Source organism: Ornithodoros turicata, chromosome 5 (genome assembly GCF_037126465.1).
Source record: "Ornithodoros turicata isolate Travis chromosome 5, ASM3712646v1, whole genome shotgun sequence".
Taxonomy (NCBI): Eukaryota; Metazoa; Arthropoda; class Arachnida; order Ixodida; family Argasidae; genus Ornithodoros; species Ornithodoros turicata.
Genome location: NC_088205.1, coordinates 31,041,691 through 31,065,464, shown reverse-complemented (window position 1 = coordinate 31,065,464; position 23,774 = coordinate 31,041,691). Strand labels below are relative to the sequence as shown.

The 23,774-nt window shown below is 48.5% G+C and overlaps 2 protein-coding genes across 2 annotated transcripts in view; one reads left to right on the top strand and one right to left on the bottom strand.

Annotated features, from left to right (window-relative positions):
* Positions 1-13,003, top strand: part of LOC135394289 (leucine-rich repeat-containing G-protein coupled receptor 5A-like) — a 372,926-nt gene extending 359,923 nt beyond the window's left edge. Inside the window, exon 17 of the mRNA XM_064624974.1 lies at positions 10,597-13,003. Coding sequence (XP_064481044.1) covers positions 10,597-12,573 — 1,977 coding nt within the window. The 3' untranslated portion in view covers positions 12,574-13,003. The remainder of the gene's footprint in view (positions 1-10,596) is intronic.
* A 6,012-nt stretch (positions 13,004-19,015) lies between these two features.
* LOC135395676 (uncharacterized protein K02A2.6-like) lies at positions 19,016-23,155 on the bottom strand. Its single transcript, XM_064626773.1, has one exon. The coding sequence runs from the start codon at positions 23,135-23,137 to the stop codon at positions 19,016-19,018; it is 4,122 nt and encodes a 1,373-aa protein (XP_064482843.1). The 5' UTR covers positions 23,138-23,155.
* Positions 23,156-23,774: the final 619 nt, after the last annotated feature.

The window sequence follows — 23,774 nt, the reverse complement described above, 5'->3', positions numbered from 1 at the left end:
AGACGACGCTGGATGGCATCACGGCGTGCTGCAGAGGTCCATATGCAAATATCATCAGTATACATCGTGATATGGGTATGCTTGGGCAGAAGAGAAGGGGGTGCGCCAGGATGACATTAAACAGGAGCGGGCTGAGGACGCTCCCCTGTGGAACTCCACGATGCACACAGTAGTTGGCACTGTCACTGTCGCGTTAACGTCTCGATGATGGGAAAGCAGGGTAACAGCCCATATGAGCGCCAGACCAAGAATCAATCTTTATTTCCCCGTGCGTAGCCTTTTACGCTCTTCCAAACACACAAACACCAGCTCTCAAGGGCACAAAGATATGATAGCGATAGCTCCCTCGTAGGCTCGGTCACAGTGCAGCAGATAACACCACATCTCCCTTTTCTTCAGAGCAAACAAACTAACAAAAGGAATAAGTTGTCGCACTGGCGAATTCCGATAAACAACATGGGGAACTGTCCAAGCATTCAAAGCACATCGGAAAGTTAACTGCAAAATTAACACAGGCGGCGTAGCCACATCACGTACAGTTCACTTTTCAATTCCTAATCTTACCGGCTGGTACACACTACGTCCGTATCTTGTTACTGCTACGGGCGTTCTGTCGCCTTGACTGACAGGAGTGGGACGTTCGACTCTTGGGGTTTCCAAACCAGGAGTACGACGGTCTCCTGCGTTGTCGAACGGACTTGTGCAGGGTAGAACAGGAAGGTGAAGCAGAGTCCTCGTAGAGTCCGATGCAGTGGAACCTAGCGGTACCAGGTATCTTCGGTTCCTTCTGAAGCACCCACTCACAGTTCGAACCAAGTACGAGCGAGGTGTCCCCGCATACTGTTCGACCGTTGCACTTTTCTTCAGGTCCTTGACCCACACCTTCTCTCCGGGCTCTAGCAGACGAAGTTCCTTGACAGCGTGCCTGCGGTTATAGTGTTGCCGTTGTTTCTGACGAACTCTTTTGTCTTCCTGTCGAAATTTTGCGAAGGCTCGATGTCTTGGTTGAGTGTAGGGATTGGTTGATTGGTTGGTCAGCGGTTGAGTGTTGTTGGTACTGAGTGGGGAAGGTAGAGTTATACCGCACGGTGCAGCAAGCTGATGAAATTAAGTTTTTAACCTCGTTGAACGCAGTCTCTTGGTCCGGATCACAGGTCCAAGCAGTGTTTTTCCGTAGGAGTGCTCTCAAAGGCATAGTTCTTTCAGCAAGGTGAGGCAGGAACCTGCTCATATATGTGACCATCCCAAGAACTCTCCGGACGCCTGAAACATCTGTTGGCGGTGGGAACTTCGTTATCGCTTCAACTTTACTTTGATCCGGGCCGATGCCCTTTTCCTTTACGACGTATCCAAGAAACGAGATTTCTTTCGTCTTGAACTTGCATTTTGTTTCGTTGAGCGTCACTCCCGCTGCTCCGATTCGTTGTAGTACCTTGTGCAAATTTCTGTCATGCTCCTCAGCGTCCTTGCCGTAGACAAGTATGTCATCCATCATGTTGACGACTCCCGGCAATCCACTGAGTACTTCGGCCATCTTCGTCTGAAAGTATTCTGGAGCCGACGTTATGCCAAAAGGCATCCGCGTGAAACAGTACCTCCTAAAGGGAGTTATAAACGTAGTCAGCTCCTGACTTTCTTGCGACAGCTTGATCTGGCAGAAGCCTGAGTTGGCGTCCAACTTGGGAAAATACACTTGCATTTCCGAGTAGCCCTAGGGTTTCTTCGACCGTTGGAAGCGTGTACTGTTCGCGTAGGACACTAGCGTTGAGCTTTGTCAGATCGACACAGATTCTGACGTCCCCCGATGGCTTTACAACCGGAACAATCCCGGCACACCAAGCAGTCGGCCCTTCTACTGGTCGGATGACTCCTTTTTTTTTTTTTCATATTGTCCAGTTGTATCCTCCTTGCTGTGTACAGGGCATACGGGGTCGCATCTTCCTTGAGGCGAATAGTATGCTCCCCTTCTACGGTCCCAAGGCCATGAAATAGTTCTGGGTATTTCTTTTCCACGTTGTCTGGCGTTATCGACTCCACGAATTTGACGATGCCTAAAGCTTCTAGTGCTGGTAGTCCCAACAATGGCTCGTGCAAAGAGTCAATCACGTACACACATTGCTCAGACTTCTTGTCGTTCCAGGCTATCTCGGCCGTGAACTTCCCAATCACCGGCAATATCTGGCCTGACGGGCCTTTCAGCACTTCTCTTGACACCCCAACAACAACAACAAATAAGTTAATGACACTTGCGACAGGCTTCCAACGAAGTACGTGTCGGGATCCTTTGCAACTGTCGAAACCGTCAGCTTACGACTTTCCGAAGTCTTCTTCTTGCAGGCTCTGGCGAAGTGCCCACGTTTACTGTAACTGTAGCATGTCGCCGATCTTGCAGGACACAATACTCGCGCATGAGCTGGTCCTCCACACCATATGCAGGCAGTTTTGGAGCTGCTGTCTTGACTCGGCTTCCGCCTGTGCGATGCTCGTGCAGTCTTCCTTTTGTGGACGCTGTCGACGCCTTGCATCGGCTGAAGACCTCTTTCTTGTGTTTGCGCTGCGTGTAGGTCCTGCTGCTGCTTCAGGATGCTTCCTCTTAGTCGAGCTTTTGCCAGCGCTGACGACACGGTCGCTTCCGAGTCCATCTGAAGAGATTCGGATAAGGCGGTGTCACTCAGACCCAAAATAAATCTATCTCTTATCATCCTCTCCTTCGAGTCGCCGAACTTGCATCTGTCCGCCATCATATGAAGACAAGTCGTGTACTGGTCAACTGTTTCCGTCGGCTCTTGGGAACGGCGATGGAAACAAGCGCTTTCGTAGACGACGTTTTCTACTTTGAGGAAATGCTTGTCGAATTTCTCTTTGACCTTTTCGTAGTCCTTGGCGTCAGCTTCCGACAGTTGAAATATACTGAAAATCTTTCTTGCCTGGCGTCCCATGGTGTAGAGAAGTGTGCGAACCTGTGCTTCGCTCGTCCGTTCACTAAGTCCCGAGGCGTAGCGATAATCGTCAAATTCTTGGATCCAACTTTCCCATTCCACTGCATTGTCAAAATTGAATGCTTCCGGCTGTCGTACGGCGAAAGGTGCACAGCTAACTGTCGATGCTGTTGACTGTTTTGCCATTGTGGTACATTAGGTGGAATGCTGTCCCAGCCACTTCTGACACCATGTCGCGTTAAAGGGACCGAAAAGTGAATATAAACCTATCGAAACTTTATGTTCAGCGAAAAGCTTGAACCTTCAAAAGTTCAAATATCAAAGAACTCCGCTGAAATCACTGTAGTTTTTCTGTAATCGAATTTTCCATAATTGCATGTCCAGGGACCTAGTAGGAAACCGAGCAGTCTGTCAACAATTGCATGACCCCGCGCCATCTGTCGTGGACGCATGTAATACGCACACTTCCGGGCGCTAATCCGGCGAAAACGAAAATGGCATGCTTTACCACCAGTGCGCAGACTTGTAGAAATGTTGATGTCAGCATATTTTCATTTCGTGCTTGCTGCAAGTTTTTCTCCTTGTTTTTTTCTTTGCTGTCACAGCATATTATAATTCCTAGTTTGTTCCTGGAGGGTTAAGTAACCTGTGTGCAAAGACGTATTTGTAGGTTATACTCATGTCTCAATTGTATATGTGAGGAGTAAGTAAGATAGTTTTCATCAGTGTCATTCAGCTGAACTGTGTTCATAACCTTTTAGTATACTTCTTAGTGACCACGTTTCCAAATGTCAATTAATATTTGAACCAAGATTGGGATTTAGCACTTAATTTACTCTGTTTTGCTAAACGGATACTTGTAACTGATTCATTATCACGTCACCAACTAACATTTGTAAAGGAGGACTTGAGGGCTGACTTAAATTATTATTAACCCTTCATCTGGGTTCAAAGCTAACCATGCACCATTGGTGTGCATAGTACTCCAAAATGGCTCATTTATTGCATAAGTTATCTGTTACTGTAATTGATATGTAGTTTTGTAAAGTACTTTTGACAGCCTGCAAATTGAAACTGGCTTCAGTGCCACAAATGCATCGTAACATTTGATTGAAATATAATATAAGAGCAGAAGCAATGTTTTGTCACAACTCAAACTATATCTTTCTTTTTTATTGTACAGGGATTTAGGAAACAGAGTAGGACTTCCTGCCCTCTGATGTTTTGACGTACTTGATAGAGTTGTAAAACCTGCAACAAAATAAACAAGAGACTTATAAAGAGTTTTGCCTTTTGCTTTTGAATTTAACAAGCTAGTTATATTTGCCATTTGTTCACTTTTGTATTCTCTGTTGGTGAAAAGATTACAGGAACAATAACGCTGCAGATCAAACAATGACCTCTCATGATGATGATGATGATGATTGAAAGAAAAAAATGGGGATAATGACCTGTCATCTTGATGAAGATGACAACATTTCTTCAGGAATGCTAAGTGAGACAAAATAAATGTACAATGAAGGTTGTACAAAAACAGCAAATCTTTGTCGACTAAAACTTTATATATGCGGATGTTACCACATCGTGTAGTTTCCATCCAAAAGTAGGACTAGGCAAGGTTGTTTGGTAGTTGTTGGTAGGTTGTTGGCATGTTGATGTGCTATACCGTTACAGCACATCAATATAGATGAGGGGCAAACGCAGTAGACAGCGTAATGGCTGCAAACTCAGCTGAAGATTTATTCAACAAAACAAGAAACCGAAAGCATGAGCAGAGAAAGGCAGTGCCCATGCAGTGTATGGTGAACCACAGTAATCTCTGAGAAGGTAGGATCGGAAGAGTAATAAAGAGAAATGACAATTGCGTCCGAGATAAGGTAACTCTGCCAATTTATGACCAATATGATGTGGTAACCTTGCATGGCTCACTACAGCTCTGACACACATTGAACAATTCCAGTAGTGGGGCTTCAAACACAATGAACGTTCGCTGTTTCATTGGGCATTCAAGTGTAGAGGATGCATCGCTAGAAAATTAATTAGCGTTCGTTAGTCATAAAGTCATAACTACACCTCAACAGGAAGTATTCATGTACCCTTCAAACAAGCTAGTAGTACTCATCGGTTTCTTCTCCTGTTGTTGACGTCATACTAATGTTCTGCACCTGTCCAAGGACTCCAAAAAAATGTCACAAAGTCTGCAACACGTAACAAATCTAGTGCTTCCATCTGTGGACTTTGCATACCTGCTTTCAGCTATTTCTGTCATGTCAACTTGAGTGCCTGGATCACACACACACGAAGCAGTCTTGTGCCACTTCAACACTGGAAGGCCCCTAAAATTAAATTTGTTGATGTTGACAATGTTGAGTACGGGACAAGTAGGATAACACAAGTTAAATGGAATACGTCATCGCTATATTATAATATATACATGTGTGACGCCTGTACGTACCTAAGACGTTGTGTTGAACTCGTCACCTCGGTGAACCAAAATCACTGGGTACTGAGCATCAGTGTGGTTCGTTACGTCTTCACAATTCGCCTTCTATGGGATATTCGTAGTCATTGGCAGCAAAATGAGCTCAGCACACACGACACTACTGCTACATCTAATAACCGAGTGTTTCGAACCACATTCGTTTTCGCGCACTCTCCTGTTGAATCTTGTGGTAGAAAACGCCCGCCGCCGATGGTGAACGAACATGATTTTTGCATCCCCCAACACCAAAACTACACCAGGTATATGTAGGTCTCTCGAATAATTGACACAACAGCCACGAACACGTCATTCACTTATACTTTCTGGTTTCTGCTTCGCGCGACCAACATGACCACCCACGACGTAAACAATACGCGATAACACAGATGGCCTTGCAGATGGCTCGGCGGATCGTAGTTCGTTGGGGCGAAGTAGCTGAATGCTTTATTAACGTAAAAGCTATGGAAGGGAGCGTCATTTTTAAAATGGCGTTTAGCTGTAAGATAATGTGCGTCAACTTTGTTCTCTACAAAATTAACTCTCACGTGGTCAGGGTTGACCAATCCCTGGGAGCCCTGGACCCGAAACCCAAGTTGCTCTTTTTCGCCGTTCGCTGGCAGCACCGTCCATGTTCCGGCAATCTTCAAAATATTTATACGTAAAATATATGCGGAATTGAGAAGTAATGTTTTCTGTGTCTTGTCAAACAACGATGTTGTGCACGACAGTGGGCAAAAATATGGGAGTTATTTTTCACTTTTCGGTCCCTTTAACGTCTCGAGGATGGGGAAGCAGGGTAACAGCCCATATGAGTGCCAGACCAAGAATCAATCTTTATTTCCCCGTGCGCAGCCTTTTACGTTCTTCCAAACATACAAACACCAGCTGTCAAGGGCACAAAGATATGATAGCGATAGCTCCCCAAGCAGCACGATCCCTCGTAGGCTCGGTGACAGTGCAGCAGATAACAGCACAGTCACCATCTGCTGTGCGCACGAACAGAGACCTGTCAGAGAGGAAAGCTTGCAACCAGGCAAGGGTACAGCCGCCCACACCAGCTGCTTGAAGCGATGCCACAACAGCATTATGGAGAACATTGTCGTATGCTTTCGCTACATCGAGAAAGACAGCGGCCGTTAGGAGCCCATCAAACTTTGCTTGCTGGATGGAGGAGACGAGATCGATGACATTGTCAATCGCGGACCGCGCTTGCCGGAAACCAGCCATAGCTTCAGGAAAGAATCGGGTGCTCTCAAAATACCAGTTCAATCGTCAACTCCTGCAGGGCAATATCGTGCGGATATCATCCGTTCCATAATCTTCCCGACACAGCTGGTGAGTGCGATTGGGCGAAAGGCATCAATGACGTGTGGAGACTTGCCTGGCTTCAGAAGCGGCACTATCATTGCATTCTTCCATTCTGCTGGGAAAACACCATCCCGCCAACAATTATTGTAGAGCCTAAGGAGGGCGTGTCAGCCTTGGAGGGGTAGATTTTGGAGGGCCTTGTACGTAATACAGTCAGGCTCAGGAGAGGTGTGAGGAGGTGATTTCCTTAGGGCAGCCTCCAACTCCATGAAGGAGAACGGAACATCCAGACATTGCTCCTGCGAGGATTCCAGGACGACCGGGATGGCACGAGCTGACGATCCCTGCGACATCGAAGCTGTCGTTAGACGGGCACAGTATTCGTTTGCAACGTCGATTTCCGAACGTGCGGTTGCTAGCGCGGAGAGTGCCCTGAGTATGCTCCATATTCTAGAAAGTGGCGTCCGCGGAGACAAAGAGCTCGCAAAGCGCCGCCAACGGTGTCCTGCAAGGTTGGCCAGGTGTCTCTGTATGGCCTTCTGAATGCGTCGTGCTTCAGCGATGTGACAAGGGAGACCGGAACGACGAGCTTTCCGTTCAGCCCGACGACGAATAGCACGCAACCGTTCATACTCTGCATCAATAGCTGAGAAGGCGATGGGAACACGGCGCGCCGTTATGGTGCGAGTCATCGCATCGGTTACGACTTCAGCAAAGGACGAAGAAGTCAGATGCTCCAGCAGCTGGTCTCTGAAGGCCGACTCAAGGGTGGACCGATAGGCGTTCCAGTCGGAGCTCTTGATGCAGCGTGTAAGCGGAGAGCGCTGCGCACCACGAATATTAATCAGCACAGGGAGGTGATCGCTGCCAAGGAGTGCTGCACAACTTGCCACGAGAAGCGCCGCGCTATAGATGAAGACACTGCCGTAAGGTCCAAGCACGTAGACAGGCGCATTGCCTGAATGAATGTTGGTGACCCATCATTGAGGAGGTACAGATCCAAACGCGCAAACAGAGACGCTAACTGCCGGCCCCTCGCATCAGAGCGCGTACTTCCCCAAATAACGTTGTGGGCATTGAAGTCCCCGCAGAGCACGTAGGAAGCAGGAAGAGAGTGAAGTATTTCTTCGAGACTGTCTGTGTTGAAGGCTGACGTCGGCGGCAAGTAAAGAGACAGAACAGTGACGTCCATAGAGGCCAAACGGACTGTGCAGCTGACGCACTCTCCTCTGCCATTCGTTTGCAAGGGTCTATGTGTGACGGGTATGTCAGAGCGAACGAAAAGGGCTGCAGAGCTTTGACCTTCACCAGGCTTGGAGACGTACGTTGTATAGCCAGATAAGCGAAAAGTCTCGGATATCCCGCATTCGGAGATGCATATCAAGCGGAACTTGTGCCGCCACACGAAGTGGCGGAAATCGGGGAGCTTAGACGGCAAACTCCTCGAATTCCACTGCAAGATGGTAGTTGACTTGGGGGGGGGGGGACATTTGCGAAGCTTAGTAGAAGTATTTTCTAGTCCAGGGGACTAAAGTGCGGAGCAATTGGAATCTAGGGAACTAGAAGTTGCTATCACTCCCTCAATCGCCATCACTCCCTAGTTTACTCATTTTTCTTAGGTCTCTCTTCCTCACTCCCTTAATTCACAGGTGATGGTGGAGGTCTTTACCATTGGTTGGTTCATGAGCATGGGTATTACGCTCAGGACCAGTCACTACGGAGGTGAAATTTAGATGTTATACGAGTGCTAGCAAAGATCGAAAAAGATCAAAGCTATGCTTGCGATTTGCTACGAAAGTAGAGTGTACGCTTTTCACGTACACTTAAGATATATGCAGAGTGTCAAATAATGTTACGGTCCCTGTTCTCAAGTACTCAGAAAAAAATCTAATTGGCTGCCAACTCTGATCGTGGTAGGTCCTGTCTCGCCTGTCCCAGTCCACCACAGAAAATTAAATAATGTTTAACAATAATCCAAAATGTTGCAGCGTAATACACGTACCGCGGCTAATTTTATCTACAGCGACATTCCGATGGAGGCAAGTCAGTATCATTGACCCGTTTCGTGAACCGAACCGTTTAGAATTAACCGGTTTAGACCGCTATAGTTGTCTTCCGGAGCTGAACTGGAACTGAACCCTTATGGTCGAACCCGAACGGATAACATTTTCGGTTCGACTCTCTGATCGAACATGACGTAGATGCGCTCTACAGTCCCCTCCTTCAAAGAGCTGGTAAGAGAATGGGCGCGTTAAGCAGCGGCTCCAGAACGCATGGAGCACGCTCCATTTTATTAAACGGGACATCTCCTTTTGTGGAGTGTGGCGCTCCCGCGCTCCTACCCATAAGTCGGAGTGATTCTCGCGTTCTCCATCCTCGTTTCCGGTTGGACCAGACGGTTCTGTCGGAAAAGGCCATTCAGTGACACACAGAGGCCTAGAGGCGCTTTGCACACGCAACGTCTACACATCACGTGCACACGCAACGCTCTCTTGGCTTAAGAACCAATAGGCCATTTGCAAAAGTTCTAGGGAGCAGCGCGCATGCCGGGAAATGCTGTGCAAAACCACAGTGACGGCGCATGCGCCAGTACGACGACGACGATGATCGGAGACGATAGCAAATCGCTGTCGTTTTGCACAGCATTTCCCGGCACGCCCTGCCAGGGAGCGCGCTGCTCCCTGGAACTTTTTCAAATGGCCTATTTAGCGGAGGCTCCGGAGCGAGAGGGACAGAGTGGACGGAGCGCGCTCTGCAGAGCCGCTACTTAACGCGCCCATGTGTGAGGAAGACGTCATAGGGGCGGGCACCTGGTGGGAGTGGCTATCAGGTGTCTGACTCACAGTGTGCTCGTCACGTCACGGTAGTAGATCGGACTGCGCCTCTGAGGTCACGTCTTTCCACACAAGGCTAATTTTCAGGGCTATTTTTGTAAATTAAATTGTACGGTAATGAGATAGTATTCTGGGACAAATAATTTGCATGGTCGCTCTTGATAGGCTACTCGGTTAATTAAGCTGGGTTTCCAGTAATCCTAAATGTCTTTTCACTGCTCCTTTAAGAGGGTAGATGCTCTATGCGAGCTAAGGAGAATACTTCGCATATTCTTTGCTTCCAATTATGCTGTCTCTCCTCCCCTTCCCAGTCACAAGTTGGACATGACAGCAAATGTATAAGGCATGAAACATCATCTTCGCCATCAATGTTAGTCTCGATAACAGCGACATCTGCGCTTTTGCTGCGATGCCTGCTCTTCCAGAGATACCTGTTGGATATGGTACATTGTAGAGTACCAAGTGTTACCAAGAGAGTACCAAGGTAGACCATTTGACCAGTACCAAGATGGGGACCATTGTACAGTAGTAACAAGATGGCTAGCTATGGTTTAAAACCATGTATGCATAGCGCCATTTTCTAGCTATCTTCCACAATTATTTCAGCTTAGTGCTCACCATTGGGCCTATACGTCCTGTTTTGCAAGCACACTTTCCAAAGCGGCTACTTCTTTTCTGGCCCTGCCTAGGGCCGTCCTGGCTTCAGTAGTATGGGGCACTCAAACGACGAACTGGCGAGTCGCAGTTGAACATGATGGAGATTCATGTTCTGAGGCTGGAACACAGAAGAAAGGACAAACACACAAAGCCTCAAGTGACTAAGAACAATGAACGAAGAAAGAATGAAGTCACTAAAACGATTCCAGAATCCGGTTCCAGGTTCCGGTAATCCAGAAGATGTGGGTTCGAGTCCTGCAGCTGGCTGACCTTTTCAGTGACTTCCTTCTTTCTTCGAGTTGCAGTTGCTTCCTCCAAACTGAATGTCATTGCTACATTGATGGATGTCAATGTCTAATGGGTTCATGCATTGCAGGTGTACGGGATCTGGTGGCAGTTGTCGGCTGGGTGCCAAGTGGCAGGATTCCTGGGTGTCTTCAGCTCGGAACTCTCCGTGTACACACTGTCAGTGATCACCATGGAACGCAACTACGCCATTACACACGCCATGCATCTCAACAAGCGACTGTCGCTCAAGCATGCGGGTTACATAATGAGCATCGGTTGGACGTTTGCGCTTATAATGGCGATCCTTCCTCTTGTGGGTGTCAGCGACTACCGCAAATTTGCTGTGTGTCTGCCATTCGAGACCGAAACCTCCGCGGCGTCTTTTGCGTACGTCATATTCCTCATCCTTATCAACGGGGTCGCGTTCCTCATCCTCATGGGTTGCTACTTGAAGATGTACTGCGCAATACGTGGGTCGCAAGCGTGGAACTCGAATGACTCGCGGATTGCAAAACGAATGGCACTGCTAGTGTTCACCGACTTTCTATGCTGGGCGCCGATTGCCTTCTTCTCGCTGACTGCTCTCTCAGGCGTCCAGCTGGTCAGTTTAGAAGAAGCTAAAGTGTTCACAATTTTCGTTCTTCCACTCAACAGCTGTGCTAACCCTTTCTTGTACGCCATCTTCACGAAGCAGTTCAAGAGGGACTGCGTGCTCATCTGCAAAAGGATCGAAGAGTCCCGCGTCACACGGGGCATTGGTCGTTGCAGGCACAGCTCAAACTTCTCCAACCGGCATACGCTGCTGGGCAACACAAACTCTGCTGGTGAACGCGTCACGGATCAGCCTCAGTGTCAGTGCGGAGTACCAAAGACCATTACTCCCGGGTGGAAATCTCTCGCTGCTCGTTACCTACTCTGCCGCGACACTGGAGACTCGAGGACGTCGACAGACGCGGCAGCATACAGTTACGCCCTGGCGCGCATTCAGCGTGCCGTGGACCGAGGCGGAGGGCAGAGAAACTCGAGTATTTCCAGCGAGAATTTCTCGTCCCGATCTGACAGCTGGCGACAAGGAAACATGCCACTCAGGCTGCTGTTAGGTCGGGGCAACACCGCTGGACGCAAAGCGTCGCACGATTCTAGCTTGTCGTGCAGCAGGCAGGATTCGTCTACGTCCACGATGAGAATGTCCCGCTCGTCAGTGAGCAGTGACGGCAGCAAGCCACCTGCAAGAGTAGCAGCAGAGGCGCCGGCGCGTAGCCTTCGAGGTAAGCCTCAGCTCTGTCGCCAGCTGGCCATGGACGATGTGGCCGGTCGCGTTCCTAGGTCGCCACCACGACGCCAGCAGCTGTGCCCTGCGTGCTGCAGGAGGGATCCGCTCAAGAGCAAGGAATTCGACGAAAAGTTCAACTGTTTCTACAACCGACTCGCAGAAACAAGCCGTGAAGATAGTAGCGAGCTATCGAAAGATGATCCAGCTATTCTTTCTACGGACCAATCAGACAATAGAAACTCGGGGAAAGACGAGACGACAAACACGTCTGTGCAGTCGGACGCCCCTGTTCCTCCGCCGCCGCCGCCACCACCACCTAGAAGACCCCAGAAGAGGATGCACATTAGTGTGGATGACATTTGTAGTGAGCGACGTGAACGTCGTCATTCGAGTCGAAAGGTAGCTTCGGACAATTCGCTCAAGAAGCTGTCATTGAGGAACCTACCTCTGTTCCTTCGCTCGTTGTCTAGTCAGAGCCCACGCAGACTGAAAGTGAGCAGCCAGGGCCATTTGGAATCTCGGGCATCGGAGGGTCTTCCCTGTTCTAAAAGTGACACCAGAATCCACCACCCGGATTATCCCGAGTGGAGTCAGTTGGAACCAATTCCGCACGGTGGAAGTGACGCGGACAGATCCGCATCAGATAATGACGATGTGTTCCTGGAATTCCGTGCGCGAGACAGCTCTCCCCCCTCACGGCCAGCCAATTCCGTGTGCGTGCAGGCTGTTGTCACCAGTCCCACAGAAGACGATCCCCTGCTAGAGCTAGAGCAACGAGGCATGAATGTGTAAACAGTTTTTAATGTGAGGTAGTGCGTGTGTTCAGGATGTGTCGCCTATAGGTCAAGCCCTCGCCCTCATCGAATCTCCCATACCCATGCACTCCCACTCATCCGTGAGATTGAGAACAAGGACTGGAGTGAGGCAGCACATACGATATATGGAAACCATCGAAAAGTAACAGGAAGGATGGTGCTGTTATTGAAATTGTGTTTGTACCAGAAGATTTTCTTTTGTAAGGATGTTGATTCCGATCGTGACACGAAGCTAGGTCTTATAGTCCATGTGGGCTACATCCGGGTCTCTCGGCCGTTTGTCCCGGCGTCAAAGTATTTCCGAATGAACGTTTAACTCAATTGCGTATGTATGATGATGTTAAAAACTATGCCGCTCGGAGTAGTCACTAAGCGGCACAGACTTTGATAAGGAATGCGCGCCAGAAGATAAATGACAGTCTGCAACTTGTGTTCATTGGTAGCACACCCTAGTATTCCGTTACTCGATATAAACATTGCTGACGTGCACTTTGTGTACAAAACGTATGACAGTTTGGCTAGGTAAGAAATATTTAGCTAGGGAATAATTCCCTTCAGTATATGGCCGGCTCGTCTCGGTATCACTCGACTTTTTCTTCTAGTAAGCGTATGAGGTACGCTCTATCTTGATCAAAGACAGTGTCTAACGGGATCTTATCCGGGAAAAAAAATCGGAATTACTTTCTTTACCGTGGAATCAGGCACGAAATAAAACAGTAGCAGACACGCTGTTTTCACGAATACCAGAATACCCTTGAATAAGTTACATCTGACGCCGCAGTGTGGAAGTGTCGGTCCTCACACCAATAATTCGCTATTAAATTCGTTACGCACATTTCAGTGACATTTTTACACTAACCAAAAAGATATCGCTGCTGAAATGAAACGTCGTATGTCAAGGAATATATTATGTGCTCTCTTGCAATAGCACTACTTTAGTGTGTGGGGGGGGGGGACCTATTTATTTTAGCAGGAAAAGTCAGCCAGAGAGGACGGCTTGGTATTCCTTGGTAATAACTTCAGTGTATTCATTGCGTATCTATATTTTGCAGATTCGTATGCGCCACAAAATCAGCCGAAAATATTGCGGGTTCGCCATTTTCCGTTGGGATCATGTAACATAAAGGTTGGGAAATGCCCAGTAGTTTCACGTGAGTTTCGTAATGAGTGTTCATATTAACATGGGGGACGTGCACTATCCGCTACAGGAGATCCACTTGTTCTGGTGAACCCAAACAGCAACGCTTCATTACCACTAATGGCTGTCGGCATCGCCATAATAACTCACGAAGAGTGCGCAGAACTACTGACGATGCTGCTGCCACTATGCTGTGTAAGTTACTGCATTGCCCGGTGGCTTTCTCCGCCATGTCTTGGCTTGTGACTATGGAATACAGGCAGTCACGTGAGAGGTCTAACGATATTAACCCATGAGTGCGAGTTGCCTTCTTTTGCGCATGTACGCGGGTGCATCTATAGGAACCGCATTCTTGACTAAACAAGTTGTTCGGTTGGTGGGCGTTCATAGTCCAGCAGTTCACCTGCCCAACAACGCCTATTCACTACTTGACGTGACGTACCGTTAGTAATTTCACCAATCACGGCAACGGTCCTAGTCATGCAGCCATAGAAGCGAGCTATCTTCTGCTGCACAAGAAGTCATTCATTGTCACTGGATTTCCGTCTTTGGAATCGGCAGGGAAATATTGAATTTGCTGTACAGCAACGATTTCTAGGATTTTATGAGGATGTAGGACGATCCAAGGATTTTATGTGAGCACGTAGCGAAGGAGGAGAGAAGGCAGCACCTTGTTTAGTCTGGATGGCGTTGATCCACGTGGCGTAAAGAATGTGATCCATGTGGCGTAAAACATGTGATCCATGTGGCGTAAAACACAAGCAAAGGAGCGAACAGGAAAACGAGTAAGGCTTAAAACAAAGCGATCGCATGTCACAAAAGTATTGTTATAGATACCTAGTTATGATTACAAAGGACTGACCTTTTGTTATAGTTCCATTAAAATCCGCACGACGCACTAGTAAGTATTCCTCGTGATATGAACTTTTCCCACTAAACTCACATCCCTGTGAAGTCGACTCAGGAGTCAGGATGCATGATTTCCCAAACTTCCCCAAGCAATATGCTGCCTTATCGGTAACCAGATCTCTCCGTAATACAACTGTACAAAAAAGCCAACTTTCCCATGCGTTGGGCAGTCCAAAAACGGCATACGTACGGGTGTCACGAAACAACCTGTCGAGGTTCGAATTCGAAATAGTTTCCTAAATTCCAATTTTTGTTCGATAAACTTCGCCGGGGTTCGACTGTATTGCGCATGTGTGTCTATCTGCTTCCCGGACTATAACTCGACAATCCGCCATGTAGGATAAGGTGGGACAAGATGAGACAGACATTTGCAATTGAATATGGAATTTTTATTGTTCGTGTTTTTCAAAAAAACTACCATAGGCACATTCTCAGAGGTCTAGACCTTCTGCTCTGTAAATCAGAACGGACGTAACCGGTTCTAACATAAACACAGAACAAGAAATTCAAAAATGCAGATTGTCTCATCTTGCCATAACCCTCGGGGCAAGAGGAGACAGCGCGTGGGGCAAGATGAGACACGCCGTGGTAATGAACTATGCAAATTAGTTTTTGCAATTTAAGCACCTACACAGCCCCCTTGAGCCCACCGCCTACATGATGTGCGATAAAACCACACAGAACACGGTGCTATTTCCCTCTACCGTCCTTTGCAAACAAGGCACCGCCAGTCTGATGTGTCGCTGGTCACCCGCATTTGAGTGCACGTCTGCTTTGCTGGAAATATCCTAGGACGCAGGAAAATTTGCTGAAAAATCGTAGAAAATATGCAATAAAGGAATCTCTGAGGAACAAGCATAAGGTCACCTAATAGTTGAGTGATACGTTTCTAAATTACATTAAATTTAAATTGCATTACATTTAAATTACATTAAGTTGTCGCGTCTTGCCCCGTGGATACCATCGGATGCATTAATTTTTCAGTTAAACACCGGATAACCAAGAGTGCCCATATTTTGCATATATCTAGATGAATGAATAAAGAAATAGGATGTGGAGTTACATTGACAGAATAAACCTGCGACACGCTGCTGCACAGCTGACAAGAAAATGGACTACAGAAAATCTCGCCTTTTTGCGGGTCTTAACCGATGCAGAAGTAACCGACTTTTTTTCTCTTCAACGCAAATACCAATCCAGACAATTCTCACGTGCAATAAAGCGGACATGCAGAGCCACCTATGAGTAACATTTCAAGCGCATGGGGCAACACACCTCTGAAACAGGCGGCGTCGAGCAAAAAATGTCTCATATTGCCCCGTGTCTCATCTTGCCCCACCTTACCCTATTCCTCTTTTGTTTCGATTATGGCGCTGTAAATCTTGCTGTGTGCTGCATGTTGATTTGGGACCGTGCTAGTCGGGTGGAGACCCTGGAAAATAGGGTGCCTGAATACTATACAGAGGGAGCTAGTACTCTTGCACCCTAGAAAGTACCTATTACTCCTACCTAGCGACTTCTGCTGGTGTGGCGGAAAGACGAGGCTGTACGAACAAACATTTGGATTTTCTTGTGCGTCGTGGATATTTGTATTAGTTTGTTTCAAACTAACTATTTTAAACTATAGGTGCTATATCAGTAACATTATTTTTTATCGTTTGCGATAAAAAATAATCGATAAAAAAGTGCATCGTTTGCTAGCCTATATAGGGTCGCGCCTGCGAACCTTTGAAAACATCGACGAATATCGCCTAAATTCGAAAGTTCGTCAAACGACGCCAACCAGCGGGTTCTATACCGCGAAGAACTCGTGACATCACTAGACATTAGAAAACATATTTTCATTATATGGACTACATTTGTCGTTTGCGGATGCGCATACCTTAGTATCAGGCGCCAAGAATTGCAGTGGTCCCAGTTATTTCTGTCTTTTGTAACCGATTACAGTAGTGTCCGCGTGCGGATACACAAAGATGCACTGTTGTTCACAAACCAACGACAGTGCAATTGATTCCCTCACGGTAAGCGGTCAGAGAATGAGAGTCCTTTGAACAGTGACGGTTTAGTTCCATGCGTGACGTGCGACATAACATGTGGGGACGGTGCAACACTGAATTTACGCAAGCAAAAACTGAATATCATGTTGACGTTTTACTGCTCACGTGTTTACTGGCCGCCTAGTCGCCTAAATAAATTCGAAAAGCAAGAAATGGCGAAATACTCCATGCATGAATCATGTGGTCCCGCCAAGTCCCTGCCTGTCTCCACTGCCAGTTTCGAGAAGGCAGAGCATCAGCCCACCATTCCAATGTTGCTGGGGCTTGACCCGTGTGTATTTCACCATTATAATGGTTGGTGGTTCTTTATTTAACGCACCGGTCGACGCGTACTGCCGAGTCCATCTTCAGATATATAGGAAGAAAGCGCGGATTGCAAATGGGTAAATGCGACATACGCAGGTCTGGCGCAGTTACAGCTGCACATGTTCCAGTATGTAACATAAAGTAGGCACACATTCATACATAATCGTGCTGGTAGAATCTTGTGTGCCATGGACTGTGATATCATGTACCACATTCCGCTCCACAGAGCGCATTATGTTTGTATATGCTGTTCCCTAATAAAGTGCATTGATGTACTATTCATATCACGTTCCACTGCGGGTCTGGGGAGTTTGCGGTGTGTTTTCTAGGAACGCCGTATTCTTGCTCGCTGAAACGTCCACGTTGAAGACCACGACGAGGAGGACCTTGTTACTGCGGTAATGGGTAAGTGCGTGGACTATAGTCGCGCATCCGTTCCGTCGTGGCACGAGGCGAGAAGTAACAAACGGCTATCACGAGTCCATTGGCCATCTGCGCTGCACAGGTCTCTCCAATGTCATCTTCGCAAACGGGCATTTTGAGTGGCGTAGCGGTTACACCGGCGCGCAGGTAAATGGCGACTCCGGCACCGCGGTTGTTGTCATTTAGGCGCGCCCTAGTGCCTAGGCCCTTCCAACTTTTTTCCATTGGGACGAGCGTGCCAGCCTGCGCATTGCATTCTGGGATGCCCCTGTCTACCACGTGACCGCTCACGTGACCCCAAGAGCATGCGTATGCCAGCTGCCAAAAGCAGACGACGGGGGCCGTGGTTTTCCGTGATATCCTCGTTGCAACGAACGCGCGCGTGCAGTTTTTTTTTCTGTGTGTTCGGAGGTTTATTCTTGAATTTACTCTTCTATTACAAGACCAGTCACGGTCTGCAGGACAAGCATGGAGGACTAGAAACATCATTCAGCCACGTTTGTGTGACGACGAAGCCACGTTTTGTTTAACATGATGGCAATTGATGTTCTGAGGCTGGAACACATAGAAAGGACAAATACATACAAAGCCTCAAGTGCCTAAGGAATTAGTGATGAAAGAAGGAAGTCACTGAGCCAGCTGTAGGATTGGAACCCACATCTTAATCCAGTAATCGGTAATCCAGAAGATGTGGGTTCGAGTCCTACAGCTGGCTAACCTCTTCTGCAGCGTGTCGAACCGCAAAAAATACGGATTCGGTTCGGGTTCGTGTTGCTTGGATTTCATTCCGGTTCAGTTCCGGTTCGGCCGCGCCAAAAGCGAACCGGTTCGCAAACCGGTTCGCAAACCGGTTCGAAGCCCCGAACCGGTTCGCGAACTGGTTCAACGCTTCCGTTTTATATCTCACATAAAATCGCTTTTATCAGGAAATGCGTGAGTAATAGCTTACTGCTATTGTCTGCATTGACATCAAGTCCACCTCACGAGCTACCGAGAGCAACGGCGATCGTTAAAACTAGCGCGAGACGGGTTTCACGGGGCATATTTCGTGCTCGCTTTGTCAACGGGACAGTGGCGTAATCTCTGACCACAACCTCGATCGAACATACTCGGCTGCATACCGAAATGGGGGAAGGTACAGATCCCGAGCGGTGCGCGTGGTCCTTCTCATCCTCTTCTCCGTCCTTAACACGGCAAGCGAAGCAGGAGGCTACCGAATAGAACAAACGTAACGACGATGTCCCCTTGGCGCAATCGCATTTCTTCGTCAACCGATGTCGTTAAGCTGTCGGTGTCGTTACGGCCGTGCACGTTGTGGTGTCTCGACAGGATATTCTGTATCGTGCCCAATGTTGAACAGAACAACGACAGAGGCTCCTTTCCGTCCGTACACTTCGATGCTTTATTTTCGACTCTCTCATGCCTCTACAGTTTCTCCCAGCGTGTCTGTTTACAGACATCGTGTTGGATCGACGCGCCTACGTGGCGGTGTGTATTACGTTACTTCGATGCCATCCGTGTATGTGATATTATATGTTCGGTTATACGAACACTACATCCCCCCTTGCTTTATTAAAGTCCTTCAGTCACATAAAGAAGTAGTCTGCAAATCTTGTAGGCGGTTTTCCGCGATTTGCACGTTCGGAACTACGGCAGTTTGTCACTGCTGCTGTGGTATGGCTGCCGGTTGTGCGTTGATCCGGGCTCGCATCAAAAGGGCTGGTGCTATCTTCTGCGTTGGCAGGAGGAACAGCTGTATGGGCAGGGTGCTCCGCTGTTTGCCACTCGTCCGAATCCTGAGAGGGGATTTTAGGAACGCGTTTAAGGAATGAGGCATTCCTGACAATTTTCTTGTTGTCGCGTTCGGCGGTGATCGCTGTTCCCTGGACCCTGATGACTCGGTAGGGTCGAGGGTCATATGCAGACTCACACGACAGTGGCGACTGCCGTTTCAGTAGCACAGTGTCTCCTTGTCGAAGTTCATGGTGCGCTGCATGACGCTGCTTGTCTGCATATGCTTTCATTTGCTCCTTCTTCTCCCGGTCTCTCTTTTCCAGGTTCTCATGGGGTTTCTTTTCTGGTATCTCAGGAATTCTTGTTCGAATTTTTCTGCCGAACAGAAGTTCTGCTGGAGTAATGCCAGTCGTGGAGTGTGGCGTTGCTCTGTAGTTCAGGAGATAGTTGCTGATTTCTTCTTTCCAGTTGCTTCCGGAGGCGCCAGCCGCCTTCACGGTCTTCTTGATACTTCTTATAAATCTCTCTGCTTCACCGTTTGCTTGCGGCCACAGTGGGGTGGTACGGTGATGACGTATGCCATTTTGGCTCAGATAGCTTGCGAATTCTTTCGAGAAGAATGGTGGACCGTTATCTGTTTTCAGTACATGTGGTAAGCCGTGTACTGCGAATATATCGTTGAGTTTTGCCGTTACCGCTGTGGTAGTCAGTGAAGACAACGTCGCAACGATGGGGAATCGTGAGTACTCGTCCACAACCACTAGCAGGTAGCTGTTTCCTGGCAAGGGTCCTGCAAAGTCTGCTGCAAGTGACTGCCATGGCCCATCGGGTAGTGGAGTCATCATCAGGGCCGAAACCCTTTTCTCCTCGACAATTGTTTGACAGGCTGCGCATCTCTTGATCACGGCCTCCGTCTTCTGGTCTATGCCTGGAAACCACACTTTCTCTCGTATCAGCTGTTTCGTCTTCACCAGACCCTGGTGTCCCTGGTGTGCAAGGTGGATGACCTGCATTTGGGCTTTCTCGGGGATCACCAGACGAGTTCCTCTCAGGACTATGTTGCTGTCAGTCACAGTTAGCTCGTCCTTGATTTGGGCAAAAGGTTTTAGCTTTTCATCTTTCCACAGGCGTTCACGAGACTTTCGATCAGCTGCCCGTAGTGCGCTGATTAAACTGTTCATCTGCGCATCGTTCTTGTATGCATCTTCGATGTCGTGCACGGTTAGTGCGTTTGGCGTGGCTGCCTTCATTACAAAGGATATGTATTCTTCAACTGCGTCTGTTTCTCGGAAAGGCTTGATTTCTTGCGGTGAGGGAGGCGGATGCCTGGACAAATAATCCGCAGGGTTGTCCTTTCCCGGGATGTGCTGGATCTCGAATAGGTAGTGTTGCAATCGGAGGCTTAAACGTTCTAGTCTTGCTGACAGTTTTGCACTGGGGTTTCTCAGGATGGACACCAACGGTAGATGGTCTGTCTTTACTGTGAAGTGTCCCCCAGCGAGGTATACTCGGAAGTGTTCGATAGCCGACACAATTGCAAGCATTTCCTTGTCAATCTGAGGATATCGCTTCTCAGTCAGGTTTAGTGCTCTGCTGTAGTACCCCAAGATACTGGGTATCTTGTCCCTTTTTCTTTCTTGGACCAAAACGCCGGCTAATCCATCAGGTCCAGCATCGGTGAGGAGATATGTGTCTTTGCTGTCGTCAAAGTACGCCAGAGTGTGTGCTTGGGACATGGCCTCCTTCACTTTGCCAAGTGCCTCTTGGTGTTTTGTTGTCCAGGAGAATTCGGCGTCCCTGTGTGTCAGGCTTCTCAGTGGCTCTACGAGTTCGGCCAGGCGAGGGATGAATCTGCCGCAGTAATTAACCATTCCGAGAAGGCTCCTGACTTCGGTCGGGTTTCTCGGTGGTGTCATTTCAGCTACTGCTGCTACTTTGTCTTGGTCGACACTCACTCCCTCGGCCGAAAACACGTGTCCGAAGAATTTGAGGACTCGAGCACCGATGACACATTTTTTCTTGTTGAGTGTGAGTCCTGCATCTTCAAGACGTTTCAGCACTAAGCGCAGACGGCGGTCGTGCTCTTGGATTGTGCGCCCTGACACTAGGATATCGTCGCTTACACTGATGATGCCATCTTCATTTGGCAGGACTTGTCTGATTGCGTCCTGGAATATTTCTGCTGCGGCATTTACGCCAAAGAGTAATCGTTTATATCTTCTGAGACCGCAGTGTGTGGCGAAAGTGGTTATGACTCTTGACTCTTCGTTTAATTCAAGCTGGTGGTAGCCCTCATTGAGGTCAAGCTTCGAGAAGTATGCAGCTCCGTTTAGTATGTTTACTATGTCTTCTGCGGTAGGCATGACATGACGAACGCGCGTGATTGCTGTGTTGGGTTCTCGCATGTCGATGCACATTCTCACCGCTCCGTCGTTCCGAGGCTTGGGAACTAGGACGACAGGGGAAACCCATGGTGTCGGTCCTGTCACTGGCTCGATGATGTCGAGTTCCTCCAGCCGTGACACCTCGGCTTCTAGCGCTTTTCTTAACCGAAAGGGAATCCGCCGGTGCTGACGGGCGACGGGCTGCACGTCTTTCGAAATCTCTAGTTTCACTTGGAAGTCCTTGAGCTTACCGAGTCCATCAAACAGCTTCGGAAATTCCTTTACGGCGTCGACGGAAGACTTCTCGGCAATGTTCTGCACAACGCTGACGAGTTGTAGTTCTGTGGCTGTCTGGTAGCTCAAAAGGGATGTCTGTGACCCTTTTACAACGTACACTGGTGCTCTCGTTTTCGTTTCTCGGGCACTGAACTCAGCAACGAATGTTCCCAGCACAGGTATCTCTTGGGTAATACCGTACGGTACGAGACGGGTTGCTGTAGCGTCTAACGGTGTTCGGAGCTGTTTACGCCAGGTTTGCTCTCCTACAACGTTGACCCCAGCTCCAGTGTCCAGGTAAAAGTCTATTGACGTATCATTAACCTTGACGGTGACAACTGGAAGCTTGCTCGTGTTGGTTCGCACATGAAACAGTGACTCATCTGAGCTCGGGGCTTGCTGAGGGTCTGCTGTGGAGGTCGATGCAGCCAGGGATCGCACTGTTTCCTTTGTCTCTCTAGGGCCTCTGCACCATTTAGCGAAGTGTTTTTTCTTCTGACACTTATGACAGGTCTGTCCCCAGGCTGGGCAGTTTGTCTTGCCACCTTTGTGGGGCCAGGTCCTTCCACATGCTGAGCACTTCTCTGCTTGGGTGTCTCCAGTGTGGTTTTGTTTCGGACGATTTCGCTGGTGATTTTTCTTCGGAGGCGGACCCTCATGCGGCTGCTTCTTTGGTGTGATCTTCTGCACAGGTTGGGCTGACGTTGGGCTCTCTATGCTGCTAGCTTGCACTTCGGAGATCTCGATGCTGCGTCCCGTGCTAAGAAGTTTCTCCAGCGTGATGTCCGTCTCGCGAAGTGCAGCCCTGCGCAGTTTCTGCGACGATGTGCCTTCTATGATCTGCGAGACTATCTCGTCCTCAATGGCGGTAAACTCACACGTTGCACCCAATCTTCTGAGTCGGACTTGAAACTGGTCCAACGTCTCTCCAGGCTCTTGTCTGGCCTGTCGAAACACATGTCGTTCGAAAACTGTATTCTTCTTAGGAGCGAAGTGCTCTGTCAGGCATTTGACGGCAGTCTTGTAATCCGTTCCCGTGTTAGAGAGCGACAGGAATATGCCGTACACTGCTTCGCCGGCATAGTGGAGCAGCATTGCACGCTTGCGCTCTGCATCTTTGACATCGGCCGCCAGAATGAAGTTCTCGAATCGAGCTAACCACCTGGTCCAACGCTGAGCGAGCGAGGACACATCTGAGTGCGGGTCGAACGGTGGAAGGGCTGGTAGGGAGCTCGTCATATCGCTTACTTGACGTGGCTCCGCGGCGTCTGTCGAACCTGCTTCTTGGCTTTGTTGTCCCGTTGCTTCGGACATGGGCTTCTCCGACGGTGGATTAACATCCCATCCTCGTCGCCAGTTTTTGTGGTGTCTTGACAGGATATTCTGTATCGTGCCCAATGTTGAACAGAACAACGACAGAGGCTCCTTTCCGTCCGTACACTTCGATGCTTTATTTTCGACTCTCTCATACCTCTACAGTTTCTCCCAGCGTGTCTGTTTACAGACATCGTGTTGGATCGACGCGCCTACGTGGCGGTATGTATTACGTTACTTCGATGACATCCGTGTATGTGATATTATATGTTCGGTTATACGAACACTACACACGTGATGTTAGTTGACTACGCCTGGGGCGCGAGCGTGTCAACCTCATTTCCGTCACTTCACTTCTTCGGTTTTTCTACTATTCTTTGGAAGGCAGCAAAGCCGTGGAGGGAGACAATGTAGTGCATGCCTGCTCTTCGTTTTTAGGGCGAGGGCAGTACTATTTTTGAACCGTGATGTGGGCAAGCTTACGCTTGTCCCATCCTACAGTTGGCAATACAAAACATGCCGTCGTCGCGTGGTTCTCGCAGTGCTCGAACAACTGCCCAGCAATACGAGATTATGGCCCGATGCATGCAAACCAATGGTAATTTATTCCGAGAGGCATTTTCGTCCACATATACTG